Source organism: Daucus carota, chromosome 6 (assembly GCF_001625215.2).
Source record: "Daucus carota subsp. sativus chromosome 6, DH1 v3.0, whole genome shotgun sequence".
Taxonomy (NCBI): Eukaryota; Viridiplantae; Streptophyta; class Magnoliopsida; order Apiales; family Apiaceae; genus Daucus; species Daucus carota.
Genome location: NC_030386.2, coordinates 40,154,749 through 40,176,021, shown reverse-complemented (window position 1 = coordinate 40,176,021; position 21,273 = coordinate 40,154,749). Strand labels below are relative to the sequence as shown.

Below are 21,273 nucleotides of genomic sequence, written 5' to 3'. Positions count from 1 at the left end.
TAAAAAAAATTAATATGACATAGCCCATGTTGAAAACCCATCAATTTTTCCTTTCAAAGATGCTCGCTTAAACCTCAGTTTTTGTGCTTATTTCTCACATTCATGACTTAAAAGTTCTATAATATTGTATCGGTGCTCGTTTAAACTATTAAGTTAGATTTGAATTCGTTCATTTTTATTCGAATACGAATTATATCTATTTTTTGAAATCTGAATCATGCCACGAACCCGATTATTCATATTCTTTTTCAATTTTAAATTTATTTATGTAAATAATTAATTTATAGATATTAATCTATCATGTAAACAATATATGAGACTAAACTGAAATAATAACTCATCCCAAATAAATAAGATATTGAAACGAATATAAATACAAAAATTTTAAAGTATGTAATTAATGCTTTTGAATAACAAACTAATTGTTTGTGTAGCTCAAGTGGTTTGAGTGATGTATTTGTATTGGAGAGGTCTTGAGTTCGAGTCTCATGGATAACTATAAGAGGTTAGGTTCGGAGTTAGGCTCAGGTTCGGAGCTAGGTAATTTATTCCCTCAGAAGGGAGGCTTGACACGAACCTGTTGGGCTACTATATATATAATAAGTAGAAATCTGACAATTAATTTGTTAATTCGCAAATATATTGTTAGCCCTTATAATTTACTCTCACAATATTATGAAATTTTACAATCGACCTCTTAATTAGAATTGTAATTATCACCGGTAATGGGATTAATTATTTTCTTGGGGGAATTGTCGCTTATGGCAGATCATCTTGCAATAGGAGTGTTAAAACAATGTGCTTATAGACGTTCTGATAAGTACCATTTTTATTTTCGAGTTGTGAATTTAAGAATTACCCAGTTTTTACAAAAATCTCGGGATATATAACGTTATAATAAAAATCTTATCTGCACAAAGAAAGAAAACACTCTGGGCCAGGCCATATAGTACAAGCCCCAAATTATTGCCAATCCTATGACCCATAATTGGGTGTCCAAAACACACAGAGCCAAAATTCACATGTCACAGTTTCAAAAAGTCCGGCCCAAAATCATAACAGAATCTTAACCGTCAGTAGACAAAATCCTGCACACACATCAGATATACATAGGACGTGGTTGTAAGTCTCTCCCCAAAAAAATCTCCCAAAAAACACCACATTACAAGAACCCCATTATTAATACAATCCTTAACTAAAAACATTATATTCCGATGTCTAAATCCACGGCTACTTCCACAGCCTTGCTTCTTGTCTGTTTCTCCACCGTTTTTTCCGCCGCATCGCCGCCGCCGACGTGTCCTTTGCAGCCCAATTTGTTTATACACACTCTCAATTCTCAGTCTCCTTTTCATTTTTCGCCCAATCCACCTCTCCAGGTATTGTTATTTTGTTATTTCATTTGTTTATTTGTTTTGTAATTTAAAGTTTTGATTTTTAGTTGATTTTGAGTGATGAAAATGCTTAATATGTTTTGTTTGGCTTTGAATTGTGCTGATTTTGATGGGATTGGAAAGTCAACGATTTGATTTTGTATTTTTAGGTTTAGGGTTAGTGATTATATTGATTTTGGTTGAATTGGGGGGATTTAAATAGTTTGGGATGGGGGAGGTGAAGATGCAGACTTTATTAAGTGAAAGACAGAAAAGATTGAGCCTTTACGAGAATCGGGGATGATCAGTTGTTGCAAAGCTACTTGTAAGACTTAAAAGAGCCCCTTTTTCCCACGCGTAAAAGTTAGATTTTATTGAAATATGTTATGTGCCGAGATAAAAGGATCAAGAATTAGTGGCCTTTTTATTATGTTGTTTGTGATGAGAAAGAAATGGATGTATAACTTGGTATGAGGGCTTTGGTAGCTAATGTTTATTTTTTCACATGTGTAAATTTATTGCCTTTTCCTGTTAAGTAGTGATAGTGTTTAATTTGTGAGAAAGATTTGAACATTATGCAACGTAGGACTCTATAGGTATAACTGTCACTTTTTTTCTATTCCATCAAGTTTTATATTTTATTTTGCTAAGTATCAAATCGGTAAGAGACATTTCATGGAAGACTCTTGTTGTGTTGACGTTATTGGCCTAGCGTTGCTCCTATTTGGACTAAATGAAGTATTGGAATTAGCACATAGTGGAATGTAAGCATAATTAGCGGAGTACAGTTTGATTTCTAAGAAAGTGCAAGTCTTTTGTCATCTGATTATAAGCAGTAACTTGCGGTCAGCTGTTCAGATGACATATAGGATTGGACTATTATCCTTTAAATGTGCTAATTCTATGTTTGTTTGCATAGGATTATAGTGAAAGGATTATAATCCCTTAGAAAATGACTTGTTTGAGGGGATTAAATAATACCTCCTCCAATTTAGTATTAGAGAGGATTATAATCTTATCCCTTATCCAACAAAACAAACAAGTGATAACTATTTTAAAGAACTATAATCTTTGAACTTATACCAAATATGTTTTTACCGAACAAACACAGGATTAGAATTTTTAAAGGATTATAACCCTATATTCCTATCCCTATTTAATCCCATGAAACAAACATGGCCTTTGTGCATGTACTTTCTCCCTATCATATTTCCTCACAATTGTCCCACAAGAAGTCAAATGCAGTAATCATACCTTATTTAATCATTATGATGGCAAACATATATTATTAAATAAAGCAACTACCATAGAACAGTTTTAGAAGTTATTGACATTAATATAGGCATATACTTACGAAAACATCCTGTGCACGTGCTCTGTCTTCGTGTTTGATTTTCAAAAACATGGAAGACTAGTTTTATGAATTAGGATTTACAGTTTGAAAGTAAGTAAAGCCATGTATCGTTTAGTGAACTAGAGGCAGAGGCATGCTCACAAAGTGTATGCTTTGTTGTTATCTACCAAGTCACTTTGGGGCCTGGTGCTCCTTTCTGTCAGTGACTCTGTTCTGTTCCCTAGGTACAAACTGAGAACATGGAAGCAATAGACTAGTCAAGCAAGGCACCACCATGCTAGCAGTGCATCAAAGATGTAGTCATCCTATGGCTCAGTAGATCGTTTGCTTAACTTCTCCAGCAAATACGTTCAGAGAACTAGTTATTAGATGAGTGTTTTGCCAACTCTAACGCCCTGCTCCCGAGTTGTAATTAGGGAGGAAAACAAATGAAAAGGAAGTAAAGTTATGTAACTTATTTAGCAAAAAAAAAAAAAAGTTATGTAACTTTCGCTCCTGTTTGTGCTCCCGAGTTTTTTAAAAGGAGGAAAGCAAGTGAAAGTGGATGCAAATATAGCATACTTTCACTCCAAAAGTGAGATGAAAGTGAAAGCACATTTACTTTCACTTGCATCCACTTGCTTTCTCCTCTAAAAAAACTCGGGAGCAGGGCCTAAGAAAAATGAAAACAGATAACAGAGTTTCCCTTGTCAGGACTTAACTGTTCATCTACCGCATAACTGCAACATAGCAGATCTATTTTATTGTATATCCATTTGCTTGATTGCTTGATACAAGTAACAGTATCCTGTTGAGTTTGCGGACGTAATTGTGGCTTATCGTAAAGGATATTTGACCTGGGTATACAGCTATGTATGTTAAAGATTTGGACTCCGTGACGTGGGTATAACACCGTGTGAGATTAGTATCCCACTAATGGGGTATGCAGGGAAGTATGGTGATGTATGGTTGACCTGTAGGTCCTGTACAAAGATTACACTCCTGTACAGGCCTGTATAGGGCATTGAAATTCAATTTTCGAAATGGTTTGAGAAAGCTATTTAACACGTTGTAATCCTATAAAAAGGTTAAAGCCCCTGAGAGAGAGGATTAACATCTATAAAAGTTCTGCGGCTTTGTGGAGTGGACGAGTTGCCAAATTATGTATATTTTTACTCTTTGCTTGTTTTTTTATTTGTGTTATTTGTCTATCGATCCCCCTAACTGCCTTTGGTTGTTTACTTCTAACACATGTAGTTGCAATATTTTATGAACATTCTAGTATGCTCACTTATGGTCCCTGCGGCTGCCAGGGTTCTCGATAATAGAAACCAGACATTGTTTTCAATAGCATTTATTCGTATCTAAAGATGATCCTATCATATATATAATGATACGTGTGTTGTGTAATGTAACTAATGTGTTAATATACTTGCTTTTTACAGGTGGGGAGTGATTATCTTGACAGGATATTGAATTCCAGGGGTAATAATGCATACACTTCTGTACTCTTTTATGCTTCATGGTGTCCATTTTCGCATAAAGTTCGGTCCACATTTAAAACCTTGAGTGCTATGTTTCCTCATATTGAACATTTGGAGGTTGAAGAGTCCTCAGTGGTTCCTAGGTGATCTGTTCACTCTACTTTGTTCTTCTCTAACCTCTTATTGTCTTTCGAACTGTTCTAGAGAAGTATCTAAATTATCATGTTTTAGAGCAATGATAAACCTAGTTTCCTACTTGAACCATGAATTTCTATTGTCCATGAATAACAATCTAATGGTATTCTATTGTCCACATATTCTTCAACCTTAGGTACAAAGTTAAAAATAATTTGAACATTTAAGGTTTGATTACACATTTAAGAAAATTGACGGGTGAATTATCATCCATGCATTCTTAATGTTGATTAGGGGCTGTCTTGCTTTTCATGATTACTTTTCTTTCTTCTTTAGACTCCTTTGTTGTCAGGAGCTTATACCTCTCTCTTTTTGTTAAGTTCTTATTCAGAAAAATAAAGAAACATATTTTTCTTTAAACAGTTCACTAAATGTCCTTTTATTAGAAAACAAGAATATGCTAGTTTATTACCTCTGGGTGTAAAGAATAAAATAACTGTGAAAATGAATAACTCCTTGGTGTTTCTTTGCCAATCAAGTTTGACATGATTACGAACTTTCCGCTCAACCAAGTACTTCGATTTTATGTACTAATTGATAAAATATTATCTGCTTGTAAAATTAGCAGGAGAAGGAAAGACTTGTTAAAAATAAGGCATGAAAAGGAAAAATAAAATATTATCTGCTTGTAAAATTAGTTAAAACTTTCTACCAGCAAAGGGGACAGACCAAATCCTCTGATGGCTGATGCTAAAATTTTCTCATTCAACTAGTAATTGTATCTAATTTGGATCTTTTGTGACCTGGTCATTTGGTTTTTGCTATGGCGGTTCTAATGCAGCATACTTTCAAGGTACAGGGTACACAGCTTTCCTACAATATTAATGGTGAAGCAGACATCAAAATTGCGGTATCTGGGTGCAAAAGATCTCAACAGCCTTGTAAGATTCTACAGAAGAACAACAGGCAAGTTATTTCAATGCAACTAATGTTATTTTTCTGGTCTTTTTGCCCCTATAATTTACTGAGACTACATACTCACTAAATAGGTTTCCATGTTACATGGAAGCATATTCTTTTCTTCCAGAATTTGAGTTCAGACAGCTCCATGTAGTCAGCTAGAGTATATTGCAGTTGTTAGTTTCTATCTAGAGATTTATAAAATACTTTAACTAATCGAGTTTCACATGTAATTGCTGTCATTTTTTAGGGTGGGAGCCGATTCAATATGTTGATACAGAGCAAGCTAGTAGTTCGGAAGGCAGTGGAGAGTTTGTTATGCGGTCGTGGGTAGGTTCATCACCCTACGAGATTCTGAGAAGGGAACCCTACTTGGTACTCTCGTTGCTGTTCCTATGTTTAACAGTATTAATAAATGCATTACCAAAGGTCTTATTGCACATCAAACCTTTGTGGGTGGTGTATGGACCACATTTGAATTTGGGAATATTTGGAGAGACCAGACAAATATTGGGACGCCTTCTTCAGATGGTCAATCTAAAGATGATTTGGACCAAATTGAAACGATGTAAAACCAGTGGCTTCCATCAATGTGCAAAAGATGTGAAGAATGCTCGTGTCTGGGCTTCTTCACTGGCTTCAGTCTCTCTGGGTAAAACCTCATCATCTAAGTCTGAATCTTAGCCTGGCCTTGAAACATGTATAATAGTCTGGTTTGAGGAGGAAGAATTCCTCAAGTTCTAATAAAAGAGATTTCTGAGGGAGCTCTACTCCCCTAACCCGTCATCCCTCCCCCATCATTTCCCGTCATGAAGATCGTTTTTTTTTTTTTTTGCTTAGTTACAAATTCTTCCAATCCTAAATCATGACCACCGGTTAATGAGGCGTCGTTTTAGTTTTGGGTGGTTTCTTTGGGAAGGAGCTTAGGCACCAAGCTTGTAAATCTAGACCAGCTTCTTTTTTGCACGAAAATCTGTTTCTTTTTCTTATAGAAACAGCTGAATATAATTCTCTAGACATGTATGTGTTCACAAGTTATTTAGTATATATGAAATGTTTCGGAGAATTGTTTGTGTAGATGTTAAACGACAGCCGAGTCATATTTTTCGAAGTGGCTAAATATCGATAGATATATTATTACAGACTTTCCCGTGATGGATTTCGTGTCTGTTTACGTACGTTACCCCTGGCCTGCATCTGTCACAATCTCATTCTAATCGAATTAGGTCGCTACTTTTTTCTTGTCCACAATAATAATGCTCTCAAATTGGTCCACACGTAATAGCATTTGTGTTATTTAACAGTCACCCCTTCCATTATTAGTCTGTGACTTGTGATTTAACTGTTTCCATTTGTATCGAAAGTAAGTACCCTCTGTCTTAATGTTCGATTTTCGTTTACTCTCGAGATCTATTAGAACAGATTTGTAGTCTTTTAGGCATAAAACCTACTTATTCGAAAAACTCTGTAAGCTGTTTTTAAGATATAGTTCTAGAACTCGGAAAAAATCGATCAGGTCTCCTGAAATTTGTCTTCGTTAATCTTTCATATTCTGGTTAGGTGAGTAATAACGGTTCAAATGCTAGATGTAACTATTAGCTACGAGTCATAAATTCCCAACTCCGATTATAAACTAGTGAGCTTTCAACGTCAAATTTAGCATGGGCATCTGAGACACCACGTAAACAAAAAATTACGTCAAATAGGACACCACGTTACTCAGTATTACTTCCATATAAAATAAGCTATATATTGGTAGTGAATTTGTTTTTTTACAGAAATAAATACTTAAATTTGTACTAACCAAATAAAATATTTGTCTTTATTTTAACGGTTTGTCTAGTGTGTGCCCATGGGCACATGCTAAGCGCGGAAATTTTTGTATTTGAGAGATTTTGATTGGGGTGGTTGGTGTATTTGCAGGGGGGGTCCACCATTATCAATAGGGAGGAACCAATCAAAATGATCTAAGCACAAAATTTTCCGTGCTTAGTATGTGCCCATGGGCACACCATAGAAAAACCGTTATTTTAATGATCTAAAGTGTCCGTTGCATCTATTCTATTGGCCAACATAAACTTGACGATGAAGCATGGGATATACTGTGCGTGTCTAGATATACACCCTGCTATATATAGGAAGCTGGCACGCTGATTGTAAATATTTTATCGGTCCAACTTATATTAATAATAATAAATTCTATTTATTTTAATAAAACTAGAATTCTTCTTATATACATAAATTATCTGATTAAAATTATTCATATTTCTATCATGTCATTTGAAAAATAAATTAGAGACAGAATTTGGATATATAACGTCCTCGTATAGTAATAATTTTTCGAAGAAAAATATAAATTTTAAAATCCATCCAGAATACATTTATTTCGGAAATTATCAAATGAGACAACTGTACGGCATTTGCGAGATACTAGAGCATGGACACTTGTTACCTTTCGTTTTCATCATTTTCATCTTTTCTTTTTCTCCTTTAAACAGCCACTGGCCAGTATCATATTAAGTAAACTCTTTCAAGCAACTACCACTTTTTCATCTTTTTCTGGAAGTTTAATTTCAATATTTTACAAGATAATTAAAAATATTAAACCTTCTCTCACCTTATCCTGCAATTTGTGTATACTAGTAGTATTTTATCTTTCCTGTCATGCAGTAATATTTTTATATAGGCATCCAGAACTGTTCCAGCACCAGAGTCTTGAGAACCAATCCTTACTTCAACTTTATAAAGTATTACTATTTTTTCATCTTTATCCACAGCAACAACAAAACAATCAAACTTATAATAAATTAATCAAGATGCATGTCATTTCCACAACAGATGTATGTCATATTATTGTGTTAAAACGAGAAATTTATGATCGTTTATAAATTATAACTGAAATGACTTTATATTATATTCCCGAGGAAGTTAATACTCCCTCCGTTTCAAATTAGATGTCCACTTTCAAAAAATCACACAGTTTAAGAAAAATGGTTGTTCACAAATTAATTGCATTAAATGAGCATAATATGTGGTGTTGGATTGATCTAGGAAATATAAATAAGAGATATGTGGAGGAGAATTAACTTAGGAAATATGATTTTGCATTGAAAGTTGAAGTGGACAGGTAATTTGAAACAAAATTTTTTTTTGAAAGTGGACATGTAAATTGAAACGGAGGGAGTATTTACTAAAATAATTCGATAATCATATTTCGTTGATCAAAGCATAAAACATGTGTTCGTCAGAATTCCGACTCACAGAATTAAAAGCAATATTCCTTCTAGTAAGATGTCTCCTGGATGGTCCCATATGTTAGAATTTAGAGAAGTAAACCTTCAAACTTAATATTAATATCTTCCAAGACAGTAGCTACAATCTTCACTCCAGAGCAAAAGGACACCATTGGGGTGGCCTCCTCTTTATGAAGTGAAATTGCACACTACACTTCACGAAAGCCACCTTCATTGAATTATTGCAAACCCTCAAAACTTAAATTCAGATCCACCCTATATATTCTTCTACTCACCAGTTTCCTATGCTAAAGATGGATCTTGATGAGTGGGAGTTCATTTCTGATGATGCTTTTCTTGAACTACATGAAGATGAGGGCCAGCAATTCTTTTCGAGATCCTCTGTCAAGGATTCTTCCAAGAGGATTCTTGGCAAGTATTTCGAAACCTCATCTTCAAAATCCCAACAATTTGTCGAAACAACAAACTTACCAAGATTGCAGAAGCAACTTGTTCCTCTGCCAATTGAGTTCCAGCCAATTATCCATGAGGCCCCTGATGAAGAACATGTGAAGGAAGTCATAATTCAGGATACTAATGAGTCTCGTCTCGCGCCTAACGTGATCACTGAGGAGATCAAGTCTCCATCTGCTGTAAAAGTTGATCAGGACTTTCTGCCACAAGTTTTCTTCAAGAAAATGAAGGAAAGTGATTTTGTGATCGACATGAAAATGGACTCACCGAAGTCTGGTTCCAGGGGACTAGCGCCTCAGATCGAGGCGAATAAGTTTCAGTTTGAGGAGCCAACTGATGATCAGGCTACTGAAACTATGACAAAGAATCATCAAGAAGAACACGGTGCAAACATGTGGAAATGGAGCTTAACTGGCATAGGTGCAATTTGTTCTTTCGGTGTGGCTGCTGCTGCTACCATTTGTATCATAATTATCGGAAACAGTCAGCAACAGAGAAAACATCAGAAGCTTCAGTTCCAGATTTATGCCGATGAAAAGGTTTGTACTAAATCCGAGTTCATTTCAGTACGGGGATAAGCCTTGACCACTAGACTATCTCCGATCCTCAACATTTTTTTTATCAGAATTCTTTATCTAACTCATAATTTATTTGTTTGATTACAGAAAATTAAGGAAGTGGTTACTCAGACAAGCCGATTGAATGATGCAATGTCCGCGGCCAGAGGAATTCCCCTTGCAAGAGCTCATATAACGTATGGTGGATACTACGATGGTTTCTAGACCGATCTTTCTCATGTAGCAGAATCCTAAACATATGTGTCTGCACTTGGTGCCTAAATAATGTTTAAATTTTATGTATATAATTTCAAATTCTGCACAACACTTCGTGTTTTTAGCTCACTTGTTATACATATCGTGATTTAGAAGACTGAGGCGTTTGCTTATTAGTCTGCAACTTATTTTTGTTGCATTGCCCTGCTGCTGGAATTAATAAGTGATTGTCTAGAAGAGCAGCTGAAGTATGATTTTCATCTTAATTTCATCGCGGAAAGTATGATTGTACATTTAATCAGAAGGTCATTTTTCTGAGCAGCAGAAGAATATTAATATGCTCTGCTGTTATTTTAATTGCCTAACACATTTTTTAAAACAAAATGAAGAGATTCCAAGCAATACGCAAGCAAAAAATTGACGGATACTAAAATTCTAACCGAATACAGATATTTTAAGAAGCTTTGATAGGGAGACGAAAGGGACTGATTAAACAAACCGGCCCTGGTTTAAATTTTTCTGCAGAATTGATATTTTTTGGAGGTTTGAAGCATTGAAAGGTAAGTGCCTTGTGTCCCCATACCATTGACTCAGTTCAGAGCTGTTCCTGAGATTCTTCTGGTCATTTTTTGGCTAAAAACTTAGAGGGGCTAATAATTGAAGAAACGCAAGCACTTGAACTGAAGAAAATTTAGTGTTTATGTTCGTATAAATTTGTTCCATCGGTTCTGCTAACAGCAAGGTGAAGTAGCAAAACCACGGCAATGGATCAGAGCTTCAGCACAACTGGAACAGAGTTCTACTTTATAATCAGAAGTTATTGCAAGTAATATAAATTGATGCAGCTACCTAGCGATGAGCATTCGATCAGTTTGGCGAAAACAGGACCGAACCAAATAGACCGAAATTTCATTTTTCGTTCCGGTTCGATTTTGCTCATCTTACAACTGTGAGATAAAAGCATTTGTAATCTAATACCAAAGACAAAGAGAATTTGAAGTATAGCGGTGCCAAAAGAATAAGGAATAAATTCGTCGCATCTTTTTTCTTATGTTAAACGTAGAAAATATTACAAAAATCATGAGATATATTTATTTCGGTCTATATTGGAGATATTTATTTTTTTGAATTAAGAAGATAACATGAAGGCCGATTATCATTATCCAAAACGAATCAAACATATGAGTAGGTCTTTTTCACATGTAAAGAATGAGAAAGGTGATATACATAATACAATTATACATGCAACATTATTTTTGGTTCCAAAATGTCTTACTTCAAGGTCAAGTTCGGAAAGTGATATACAGTACATGTACATAACATTATTTCTGAAGCAATATTATCTGGATAATCAGCAAATTGATCGTTCATTTTATCCAGATTTATGAAATTAGTTTCTTATTATATTAAATTATATGGTCAGATTCAATTTTGTCATGAGTTTGAAGTTATCAAAAGAGCATTTACAAATGATCAAACTGATACAAAATTTTAATTTTTTTTAGTGAATAAATTCATACAAAATTTAAACGATAACAAATTGATTCAATTTCATAGTAAGTGATTAATTTGATATTTTTAAATTAAATGGGCGATGATTTTAATAATAAATCCAATAATATCCATCCCAGCACTACAAGAGCAAGAGAACTTAATTTCGATGGAGACAATGAAATCTTAGACTGTGCTTGATAATATTTTACAGTTTACGGGAAGATTATAATTTTCTATAAACTGAACAGTACTCATCATTGAAATTTGAAGTTAATCCAGACGAGATTTTACATGATCAACCATTAGCAATGTTGGAAAATGATTGTCGTTTAAATTGGGCTGAGATGGGCTTCTTTATTGGCCCAACCAAGTGTGATTTGTTTCTGGTATTTGGGCTAGAGCTTCATTTTTCCCGTTTTAAATAAAAGAATGGGAACATTAATTTTATTATACAATTATATAATAAAAATAATTAATTTAATTAATATGTTAATATATTTGGAATATTACTACCAGTAATCCAATGCTCTTGAAATCCCATTCTTTTAGAGGCCGTTTGGTTAGGGGTATTCAGCAAAAGGGAAAGGTAATCCCTTTATACGTGTTTGTTTCGTAAAAATTATCATTTTTTTTCCCTTTTTTTAGTAGTGGGTTTACCCAATATTGCTCATAACTCATTTCTCACCCCCAACTAGGTATTTGGATTCCCTTTCCTCACCTTTTTTCTATTTTGAGTTATAATTCATATTTTAAACAATTAAAATAAAAGATTATCGTATAAAGTATTTTTAAGAATTAAAAATAATTTTTAATTAAATTGTTTTAATTAAATATAATTGTGACATAATTCACATGTTAATTTATTTTAAAAAATTAATAGTATGGTTAAATAAATTATATTAATTTATTAGAATGTAAATAAATTATCTTGTTATAAATATAAATACATCTAACTCTTTTGAAATTGTATAATATTAAAAAAATTGAATATAAAATTAATCACACAAATTTTTATTTCGTTTCTGCCACAAAACCAAACAGGTAAAATAATTCAGTATCATTCCTTTATTTTCTCCGCATTTCCTTTTCTGCATTTCATTCCGTTTCCTCGAAACAAACCAAACGGCCCCTTATTTTACTTATCATGTTTCTGTATACAAGGCAAGGGTAATATCGTAAAAGGCATCTAATAGAGTAGATTAGAAATCATTGACGATAGCGTTCGCGAGAATACTTTTCTCTTCCTTTTCCTCGCGCTATACTCGTACATTCGAACTATATATGAGTTATATAATATGACTTTTTTCGCTTACATTTATTGTATTAAACATCTAGATGCTTTTGTAGTTTATACACATCGTATCCAGTATTCTAAAAATCTCCGAGTTAATCGATTAATTCCCGACTAATGCTCTGCAAGGTCGGTCACCGATTCGATCTTTGAAATCCGATTAATCCTTATATATATATTTCTTAATCGAAGTATACATGATAAATTATTAAAATTAAAATACTATATTACTTTAAGGGGATTATCTTGTATATTGTTTTTTCAATCTTATTTTCAAAAATACTACCTTATCTAATCTTATTTTCAAATCTCTAATATATATATATATGCAACCATATATATATATATATATATATATATATATATATATATATATATATATATCGACTCCAAAGATGAGGTCGAAAATGACATTTGAAAACTGGAACTCGAAATCAGAAATTCAGTTGCATATATAGTTGCATATGGTTGTATTCAGTTGCATTCAGTTGATTCTATTGCAATCTAATGGCCCCGCCAGGGGCACACCATACATCCGTTACAACTTACAGTTTTCAGTTGCATTTAGTTGCATATGAGGTTGCATTTAGTTGCATATGAGGTTGCATTCAGTTGATTCTATTGCAATCTAATGGCCCCGCCAGGGGCACCCATACTTCAGTTGGAACTTACAGTTTTCAGTTGCATTTAGTTGCATATGAGGTTGCATTTAGTTGCATATGAGGTTGCATTCAGTTGATTCTATTGCAATCTAATGGCCCCGCCAGGGGCACCCATACTTCAGTTGGAACTTACAGTTTTCAGTTGCATTTAGTTGCATATGAGGTTGCATATGGGGTTGCGTGCAACCTCATATGCAACGGAAAACTGTAAGTTGCAACTGATGTATGGGTGCCCCTGGCGGGGCCATTAGATTACAATAGAATCAACTGAATACAACCCATATGCAACCATATATGCAACTGAATTCCTGATTTCAAGTTCCAGTTTTCAAATGTCATTTTCGACCTCATATTTGGAATCGATATATATATATCGATTCCAACGATGAGGTCGAAAATGACATTTGAAATCTGAAACTTGAAATCAGGATTTGTAGTTGCATATATGGTTGCATATGCAACCACAGTATTTTTGAAAATATTTTAGAGAAGGTAGTATTTTTGAAAATAAGATTGGATAAGGTAGTATTTTTGGAAATAAGATTGAAAACGTGATTATTAATAAAAAAAGCCCATACTTTAAATATGAATAATTATAGAATTTATGAATATAACAAATATAATAGCTACTAAATAGCTAATAGCTAATATAATAATAACTAAATATTTTAATATTAAAATAAATCCGATTTTCACTCCGATTAATCCCTGAATTGGTAGCTCAGCCGATTAGGTCCGATTCCCGATTTTTGTAACACTGGTCGTATCATGCTATTTTGTGATAAGCGACTTTTTTAGGCTTTATTTATTTTCACTATTTGGATGATTAAATCTAAATATCGATATATACTAAATATGGAAGGCTCAACCGCTCAAGTCTCAACAAACAGGCTGCTGTATGTTAGTAACAAACTAACAATCAGACAAGAGAGTAGCCGCCTTCAGCTGGCACGTTATGTATTCGAATTTCGAAGTGATATTATTTGACGTTTACCAATTCTATAAATCTCAAATTGGAATTTTAGTCACGACGAGATTAGCAACCTAGATCTAGCAACGTAGATAAGAAGTTATACATTGTTTTTATCGTAGAAACATGAAGAGGATGATTATTTTCTAAAACTCGATCCCACACTTGTTTAATTCGATTTGACTTCTTACCTCGAGCTCTAACACAATACTCCCTAGCAAATATATACACTTGTATATATTGATTTAGAGAATAATCTATATTATAGTTGTTTCTCTTTGTCTCTGCTCCAAGTTTTCTTCATGCTGCAAATATTCTTCAGATGATGCTACATCCTCCAATTCTACAGTTCACAACCATGTCATTAAAAGATTAAAAAAAATATGAACCTCGGCAATAAAATAATTGTAGACATACCTTTGTTAAGATCAAGTAGTTGAGATTCATTTGAATAATCATGAACATGGCATGAGACGTCTTCTTCACTTGAGTGCAGCTCTGGTATTGGTGTAAGATTTAGGTCCACCATTATTCTTAAAACTTATTGCATTCCTGTGTATGGGTGTCCATGCTTCATTTTTATATGCAAATCCGAGAGGGAAATTTAAAATTTTCAATATTAACAAGCTCATTCTAAGATGAAAGTTTAAACTAATGCTGAAAATTTGAGAGGGAAATTTGGTGAACTACGTAAATTTTGAAGAAGTTTACGTTTGTGTTTAAGTGACTCTTGAGATTTTATACACCTATCTGGTGAAAGTCTCATGCAGTTTTTAATCTTATTAAATGCAGTTAGCTAGCTTCCAAGGTCACAATCATTAAATAGCACTAAAAATAAAAAGAAAAACATACACATTCAAAATACCTTAATATGTGTGAAAATGACAAACAAGACTAAATTTTGGAACGGAGGGAGTATCCATTTTACAAACTTCACGCATATTAGGAAACAATTAATGTAATGTTGTTATCATCATCTTCCCACAACTAATCAGCTTAGTTTTCATACATATTAATTACGCATCTCATTAATTATTCTGTATTGGACTTTTCTTCAATTCAAATTACACTATACATTCATTATCCCTACGAGAGACTTGTTGATTGTATTTAATACTATATTGGAAATAATATAAATTTTATATGGGTTAAATAATATGACACATATTTTGGGATATTTTTTTTTGGCAAAGTGGACACTTAAAATGGGATGGAAGGAGTATTATCATCTTTGTTAATAATATTATATTTTGTTTAAAATTAGAATATCCTCTTTATTCGATGATATTTATATTTTATTTAAATGTAATTTTTAAAAAGTCAATGGATCGACTCGTTTATGGTGTTATTTGGCTCGGTCTAAAAGTCCTGATTAACAAGTTAGAAATTGCTTATTCATACTGTTTATTTTTAATTTACAAGTCAGAATCTAAAAAGTTGAAAATGCTGACTTTTTTCATGATTTACTTTTATTTTTGATTTTTGATTTTAAAAATATAATAGATCACATTAAAAGATAGTTTTATAATATATTTTTTTTAATATTATTCATCTTATACTTGGTAAATTATAAATATAGAATAATTTATTTTTTGGAACAAATATAGAATAATTTATTAAAATATATTATGGTCCTCTTTGGGAATTAGCTGTTAGCGGATCGAATTAGTTGTTTTGACCAGCCGATTGAATTAGATGTTTTGACTAACGGATTAAATTAGTTGTTTCTCGTAAAATTGTTTGCTAAATAGCTGATTGATTAGTTTTTGCTGACACAAACCAAAACCGCAAACCAAAAAACTCCTCAAGCTAGTTTTTTTAAAATTAGCTTTTTGGATCTAAACCTCTGTTTCAATCCCCTGACTACCAAACACTAATATTAGCTTATTTTAGTGGTCAAATCTCTAAAATACCTCAAACCTCTAATTTTGTCTCAAAACTTTAACTTACAAACAAGGCCACAAAATGTTTATTTTTCACGTATAAATAACTTCTTCTTTTTTTTAAGTTAAATAAAACCATCCCAATATATTGAGTAAGTTGAGTCTCTCGACTTTACTCATGAATTAACAAGTTGCTCCATTCCTCAAAAAGAAATGGTCCGTGTTCGAATTCGTTTATCAGAAAACTTTACTTTGCTCGACTCTAACCGTAGCTGTAATATTTTGTATATCAGAGCTGAAGAACACTGCTAGGCGCTAATAGCTCACAATCAAAAGCTCGAAAGGGGCACAGGATCAAAGGGAACAGAGGAGATTCTTAAAACGAGAAGAGTTGCTCCTATAAAATTTTCATAGTTTTCTAGTAGTGAACAATAAAACCTGAGTAAGGCGACACTCATCCGCACCAGAAACTCGAATAATAAAAATTTCATCACTCTACCAAAGGCCGGACTAGTAAAATGGTGATTTCTCAATGTACAATCGAAGATGATTATGTGCAATGCAAGTCGCAAGATGAACTCTGCTTGATTTAAAGATAATATACATGCAACTGAAACACGAAAGAACTAAGATTACCCTTTTAATTACATGTATTTATTACACAAGCTCGCTTAACTTCAGACTCCAGATCTGAGGGCTTTCCACAGATACTTCCCACTGGCCATGTCCACAAATACCCAGAATCCATTTTGCACCATCTGTTCATCCAACAATACAAATGCTCAATTAGTTAATACGCAACAAATAAGACTAGTTACGATGAATTCAGTGTTAAAAATCCATTGTAATCAGATCTGCATATACATTTAGAATATAACGTGATCTTGAGAAGTCGTCCTCCTAATATCTTAAAGTTTGGGAAAATTAGTCACTTAACACGTACCTTAATCATGTCGCGATTTTGTCGGTCATTTGCAGAAACCTTTAAATCATCAGAATCCTCAGAAAAAATGGAATCACTACCATCATTTCCACTACCAATAGATTTCCATGCAACAAACCCCGCCAATATAACCGAGAAGAACACCAGGAAGAACCTCATGGGACACATCTTGAAACAGAAGAAACTTTCTCAACAAAAAAGGATTAGTTAGAACTAATCAAAGATTAGTAAATATAACTGCTTCTTTTGCTTTTGAATGGGTTAGGCAGCAATGCAGATGCTCTGAAGAATACGTAAGATCAGATAAAGCCTAATCTTTTGTTTAAATAATAATCGTAATGTCTAAGTGCCACGAGCCCATTATATATAAATAGATTTTACAAGCGTGTTTTCGTTGGGATTTAGCATTTACCAAGTCCGAAAGATGGGTGGTGCCTAGTGGCAACCAACTAATCTTTGAATTTTCAGTTGGCGAAATATTTATTTTTTATTTGTCAACGAATAGGTACATACTTTTATGCAGGAGAAGAGGTTGCTATATCTAGAATACAGGGTGCTGGGTGTAGAAGGTCAATATTTTCGACTAGGGCTCTTTTGACTTTTCTTTTTTCTTATTTTTTTAAACCTAGTTTGGGTGCTCAATAATCCACTTTAATGGACGAAGAGATAAGATGCATTTTCATGATGAGGATTTAGGACAGGATAAATTTTGGATAATTCTTATTAGTTAGTATATTTCCTATTTTTGTGAATTATAATAGAAGGGTTATAATGGTAATTTACATAGATTAATTAAGAGACGATGAATCATTATTGCACATGATTTTTTAGAAACATGAATATATACACATCGACATCACGGATCACATGATACGGACAACATTATTGATATTCCCTCTAGTTTTTTTACATTATTTTTTGACATGAATTTTAAGATTAATATAATAGTTTTATAATTTTTTTTAATTTTTTTCTGAATAAAAATTTGACGTTTAAAATTTTATTTAAAAATTAAATTTGGAAAAATGATATTGAATTATAATCTCAAAACGCTTGCAAGTATGTAAATAATGAATGTAAACACCTGCTGAAACGGAGGGAGTAGAAAATTTTGAGGAGTGAGGATGAAGAATTATTATTATACGAATTACAATTTAAGAGCTTTATATGAGAGTTCCTCTTGTCTAGGCTGTAATTCGAGTCGAGTCGGGCGAGTTTCGAGCCGAGTCTAATTCGAGTCAAGTTTAATCGAGTCGAGTCGAGCCGGCTCGATTAACTAGTCGAGCCGGCTCTGTTAACTAATCGAGCCGGCTCTATTAACTAATCGAGCCGGCTCGGTTAAATAATCGAGCCTAAATTTTTGCCCGAACTCGACTCGGTTAATTTCACGAGTCGAGTCGAGCCGGCTCGTTTAGCTAAACGAGCAAGTTTTAACGAGTCGAGCGAGCCAGTTAGTATAATTTTACACTTAATCGAGCTCAAACCTCTACCCGAACTCGGCTCGTTTAATTTCACGAGTCGAGACGAGCCAACTCATTTAATTAAACGAGCTGAAACTTTTGTCCGAACTCGGCTCGTTTAACGAGTCGAGTCGAGCCGAGCCCACTTAAACGAGTTCGAGCTGGGCGAGTTCGCGAGCCACCCAACTCGAATTACAGCTCTACTCTGTCTGTACAAAAAAAAGGAAAAAAATTCATCTACATCAGTCACTACTTACTATACATCTCGATAGATTTTTCCTTCATTTATACGAGCTGGCTTTTAAAAAACAGGCCGAACATAACGCACCAAAGTCTTTTCCGTAGAGTGGAGATAAATGTGGATTGTAAAAATCGGAATATCATTAAGGCCTGCACAAAGCTATGATCCATTTGCATTAATGGGCTTAACAATCTACCAGCTCTGATCTATTTGCACTTATGGGCTTAACAATCTACTATATGCATCTTGGGCCGGCACGACTTGAGACAAAAACGGTCTCCTTCCTTGACCGTTAAGATCTAGACACAACTAACCATCATTTATACACGTGTTCTTTAAAACCGGGATATGATTTTAAATTACTATCTGAATTATCTCATCATCTTATTTTCTGAGAGAAGGTTCCAAAAAAATAATATAAATTTTATTTTCTCTTCTCTTCTCTTCTTTTTTAATTAAAACCGGGATATGATTTACATATAAAGAAATTTCCTTCTCATTTCTTTTCTCTCAGATTTTAAATTCCGTGAGCACAACGTGGTTTCTAATAGGACCTTTTATGCAAATTAAAATCATGACAAACTAGTGGGAATTATAATATTGCCCAAGGTGCCAAGATAATATATACTAGTACAGTTTACTGAACAATAATAGCGCAATTGCATCATCTTGTCCATTTGATTCAGATAGAGGTCTTTCGAGTCTTTCTTTAAGTGCATTAGTCTCCCTTGCCCTGTTTTTCTGCTTAGCCATTCTAAACACGTAATCAAAAAAGAGAAAACAACTCAAACTTATACAAACTTTAACTAAATTTATATCAAGCTTTATTGACTCGAGTGCTACGAGACCTTCAAAGCACTGCTCAACTAGTACACGTCTGAAACAGCTTTTCGCAAAGTTTTGCAGCTGCGTGCACAACTCGAATCATCGGTGCACAAAATTCCCGCATCTAATATATTTTTTCATATTAATGAAATTATCAGACAGAAGGGAGGAAAGAAGGGAAGGATAACGTGATGCATTGATGAAATGGAATCAGAGTGTTGTTCCAAAGATGAAAAGAATCATAGTGATATTCCAGTGGTGGAATCTTTGAGATTCTGAGACGACATTCCACAACAACAATAAAGATTCTTCCTCTAGTGGGAAAACTAATGTTTCTTCTTTCTAACTCTTCATTATCTTTGCAACATCCTCGGTTAATCTATTTCCTCATATTTGAATTTGTTGAACTTCATTATCAAATTTCCTTTCAAATAGTTGTCTTTGCAAAAGACAGAACAGCATGTCAGTTCCGAGAGACCATACTTTTACTATTAAGAATTAAATACCGAGCGTAACATGATAACCTAGTGATAAAACTTGTCCGGTATCATTTCAACTCTGTATTCGATTTTCTTCGGCATTCGGAGATTTATTAGAAAAAAAAAACATATAAGCCCATTTGTTAAAAAACAAAAACAAAAGGGACCATGTAATATGGAATCATATATTGAAAGTTTCAAATTCAAAACCTTAATTATAACCTAGAAATTCCCTAATTTCCAAGTATCAGATATGATCACATTCGGACAAAAACAAGCATGAACATCGAAAAGGCTATATAGATCGGAAATCAGATGTGCTCAACTGCATCCTTGAGATCTAATTACTCGTACGAAATTTTCAATTACTGATTTACACATTTCAAAAACTCAGCCAGGTACTTGTTAAATCCGAGTTAGTTAGTATAAGTGTTTTCGGAGGTGGTCTTAGAAAGACGCAAGTCTTGCTTGCTTAAAAACCCGGGACACCCCTCAGTGTCTTTCAGACTAGAAACTGATGACACGAAAAACATTATATGGAAAAGTGACTAATTAGGGACATCTTATTCTAGAATATGTATACGTGTATGTGTGCTGCCCATCTTAGCTTAGCTCAGCTGCCTATATATGTAGGTATACAAGTATAACTTACTACTGTAAGTGGAAAGAATAATGTGATGGAAGGACAAATGGACCATTTTTCCATTAGCTCAAATGGAGGAAGCTCAGGAAGGTATCTTAACAAACTAGATCGTACTTATAAGAGCGTTATTAAGTCGGTACTGTAGTCTAGGCTAATTCTACTTATTTCCGCAGTATAGTCAACTGTTTGCGATCACACGTAAAACAGAAGCTCACAAATGGATAGGGTCTACTTTACATTTCACTAACTGATTCTCTTTTAGTTTATGACGAATTCAGGAATAATTCCCACGAACATGGAATTCAGGCAGGAACGCAGCATTATTATGATTCCTTTAATATTCGTTTATTTCGTGGATTTTTATCTTTTTACTGGAGGAGAATAAACTCTCCTAAACATCTATTATGTCAATACCTCAATTCTCAAGTAAGAATGAAGATCAAAGAGGCAGAGAAACAAGATTCATATATACTATAATAAATCTCGAGAAGAATGAGCATCAAACAACATACTAGAAACTCCATTTGGGCCATTTAATTACGCTCATTTCCGGTCATAAGAAAGGTTCCAGCATGTACAAGGCTCTTTAATTCTCGACAATATCTATATTTAAAACT

The 21,273-nt window shown here is 33.7% G+C and overlaps 3 protein-coding genes across 4 annotated transcripts; 2 read left to right on the top strand and 1 right to left on the bottom strand.

The window, feature by feature from the left end:
• Nucleotides 1-1,099: 1,099 nt before the first annotated feature.
• LOC108224443 (5'-adenylylsulfate reductase-like 5) lies at nt 1,100-6,362 on the top strand. 2 transcript variants are annotated; one of them, XM_017399078.2, is made up of 4 exons: nt 1,100-1,379; nt 4,152-4,333; nt 5,185-5,291; nt 5,536-6,362. In XM_017399078.2, the coding sequence occupies exons 1-4, from the start codon at nt 1,215-1,217 to the stop codon at nt 5,967-5,969; spliced, it is 888 nt and encodes a 295-aa protein (XP_017254567.1). In that variant the 5' UTR covers nt 1,100-1,214; the 3' UTR covers nt 5,970-6,362. The 2 variants fall into 2 exon arrangements, with proteins under 2 accessions (XP_017254567.1, XP_017254566.1); XM_017399077.2 differs by having other exon boundaries at nt 5,167-5,291.
• Nucleotides 6,363-8,595: 2,233 nt separating this feature from the next.
• Nucleotides 8,596-9,941, top strand: LOC108224399 (uncharacterized). The gene is made up of 2 exons (XM_017399001.2): nt 8,596-9,531; nt 9,658-9,941. The coding sequence occupies exons 1-2, from the start codon at nt 8,824-8,826 to the stop codon at nt 9,772-9,774; spliced, it is 825 nt and encodes a 274-aa protein (XP_017254490.1). The 5' UTR covers nt 8,596-8,823; the 3' UTR covers nt 9,775-9,941.
• A 6,690-nt stretch (nt 9,942-16,631) lies between these two features.
• Nucleotides 16,632-17,374, bottom strand: LOC108225708 (uncharacterized). Its single transcript, XM_017400639.2, has 2 exons — nt 17,009-17,374; nt 16,632-16,823 (listed from the first exon to the last, which is right to left on the bottom strand). The coding sequence occupies exons 1-2, from the start codon at nt 17,174-17,176 to the stop codon at nt 16,743-16,745; spliced, it is 249 nt and encodes an 82-aa protein (XP_017256128.1). The 5' UTR covers nt 17,177-17,374; the 3' UTR covers nt 16,632-16,742.
• Between the last annotated feature and the right edge of the window lie 3,899 nt (nt 17,375-21,273).

What these genes read in the sequence shown, in the direction of transcription:
- LOC108224443 (XM_017399077.2), top strand. Translation starts at nt 1,215, where the DNA reads ATGTCTAAATCCACGGCTACTTCCACAGCCTTGCTTCTTGTCTGTTTC. An exon ending in GAGTCCTCAGTGGTTCCTAG is followed by an intron (nt 4,334 to 5,166) that starts GTGATCTGTTCA and finishes GTTCTAATGCAG; the next exon opens with CATACTTTCAAGGTACAGGG. An exon ending in ATTCTACAGAAGAACAACAG is followed by an intron (nt 5,292 to 5,535) that starts GCAAGTTATTTC and finishes GTCATTTTTTAG; the next exon opens with GGTGGGAGCCGATTCAATAT.
- LOC108224399 (XM_017399001.2), top strand. Translation starts at nt 8,824, where the DNA reads ATGCTAAAGATGGATCTTGATGAGTGGGAGTTCATTTCTGATGATGCT. An exon ending in AGATTTATGCCGATGAAAAG is followed by an intron (nt 9,532 to 9,657) that starts GTTTGTACTAAA and finishes GTTTGATTACAG; the next exon opens with AAAATTAAGGAAGTGGTTAC.
- LOC108225708 (XM_017400639.2), bottom strand. Translation starts at nt 17,176, where the DNA reads ATGTGTCCCATGAGGTTCTTCCTGGTGTTCTTCTCGGTTATATTGGCG. An exon ending in AAAATCGCGACATGATTAAG is followed by an intron (nt 16,824 to 17,008) that starts GTACGTGTTAAG and finishes TTGGATGAACAG; the next exon opens with ATGGTGCAAAATGGATTCTG.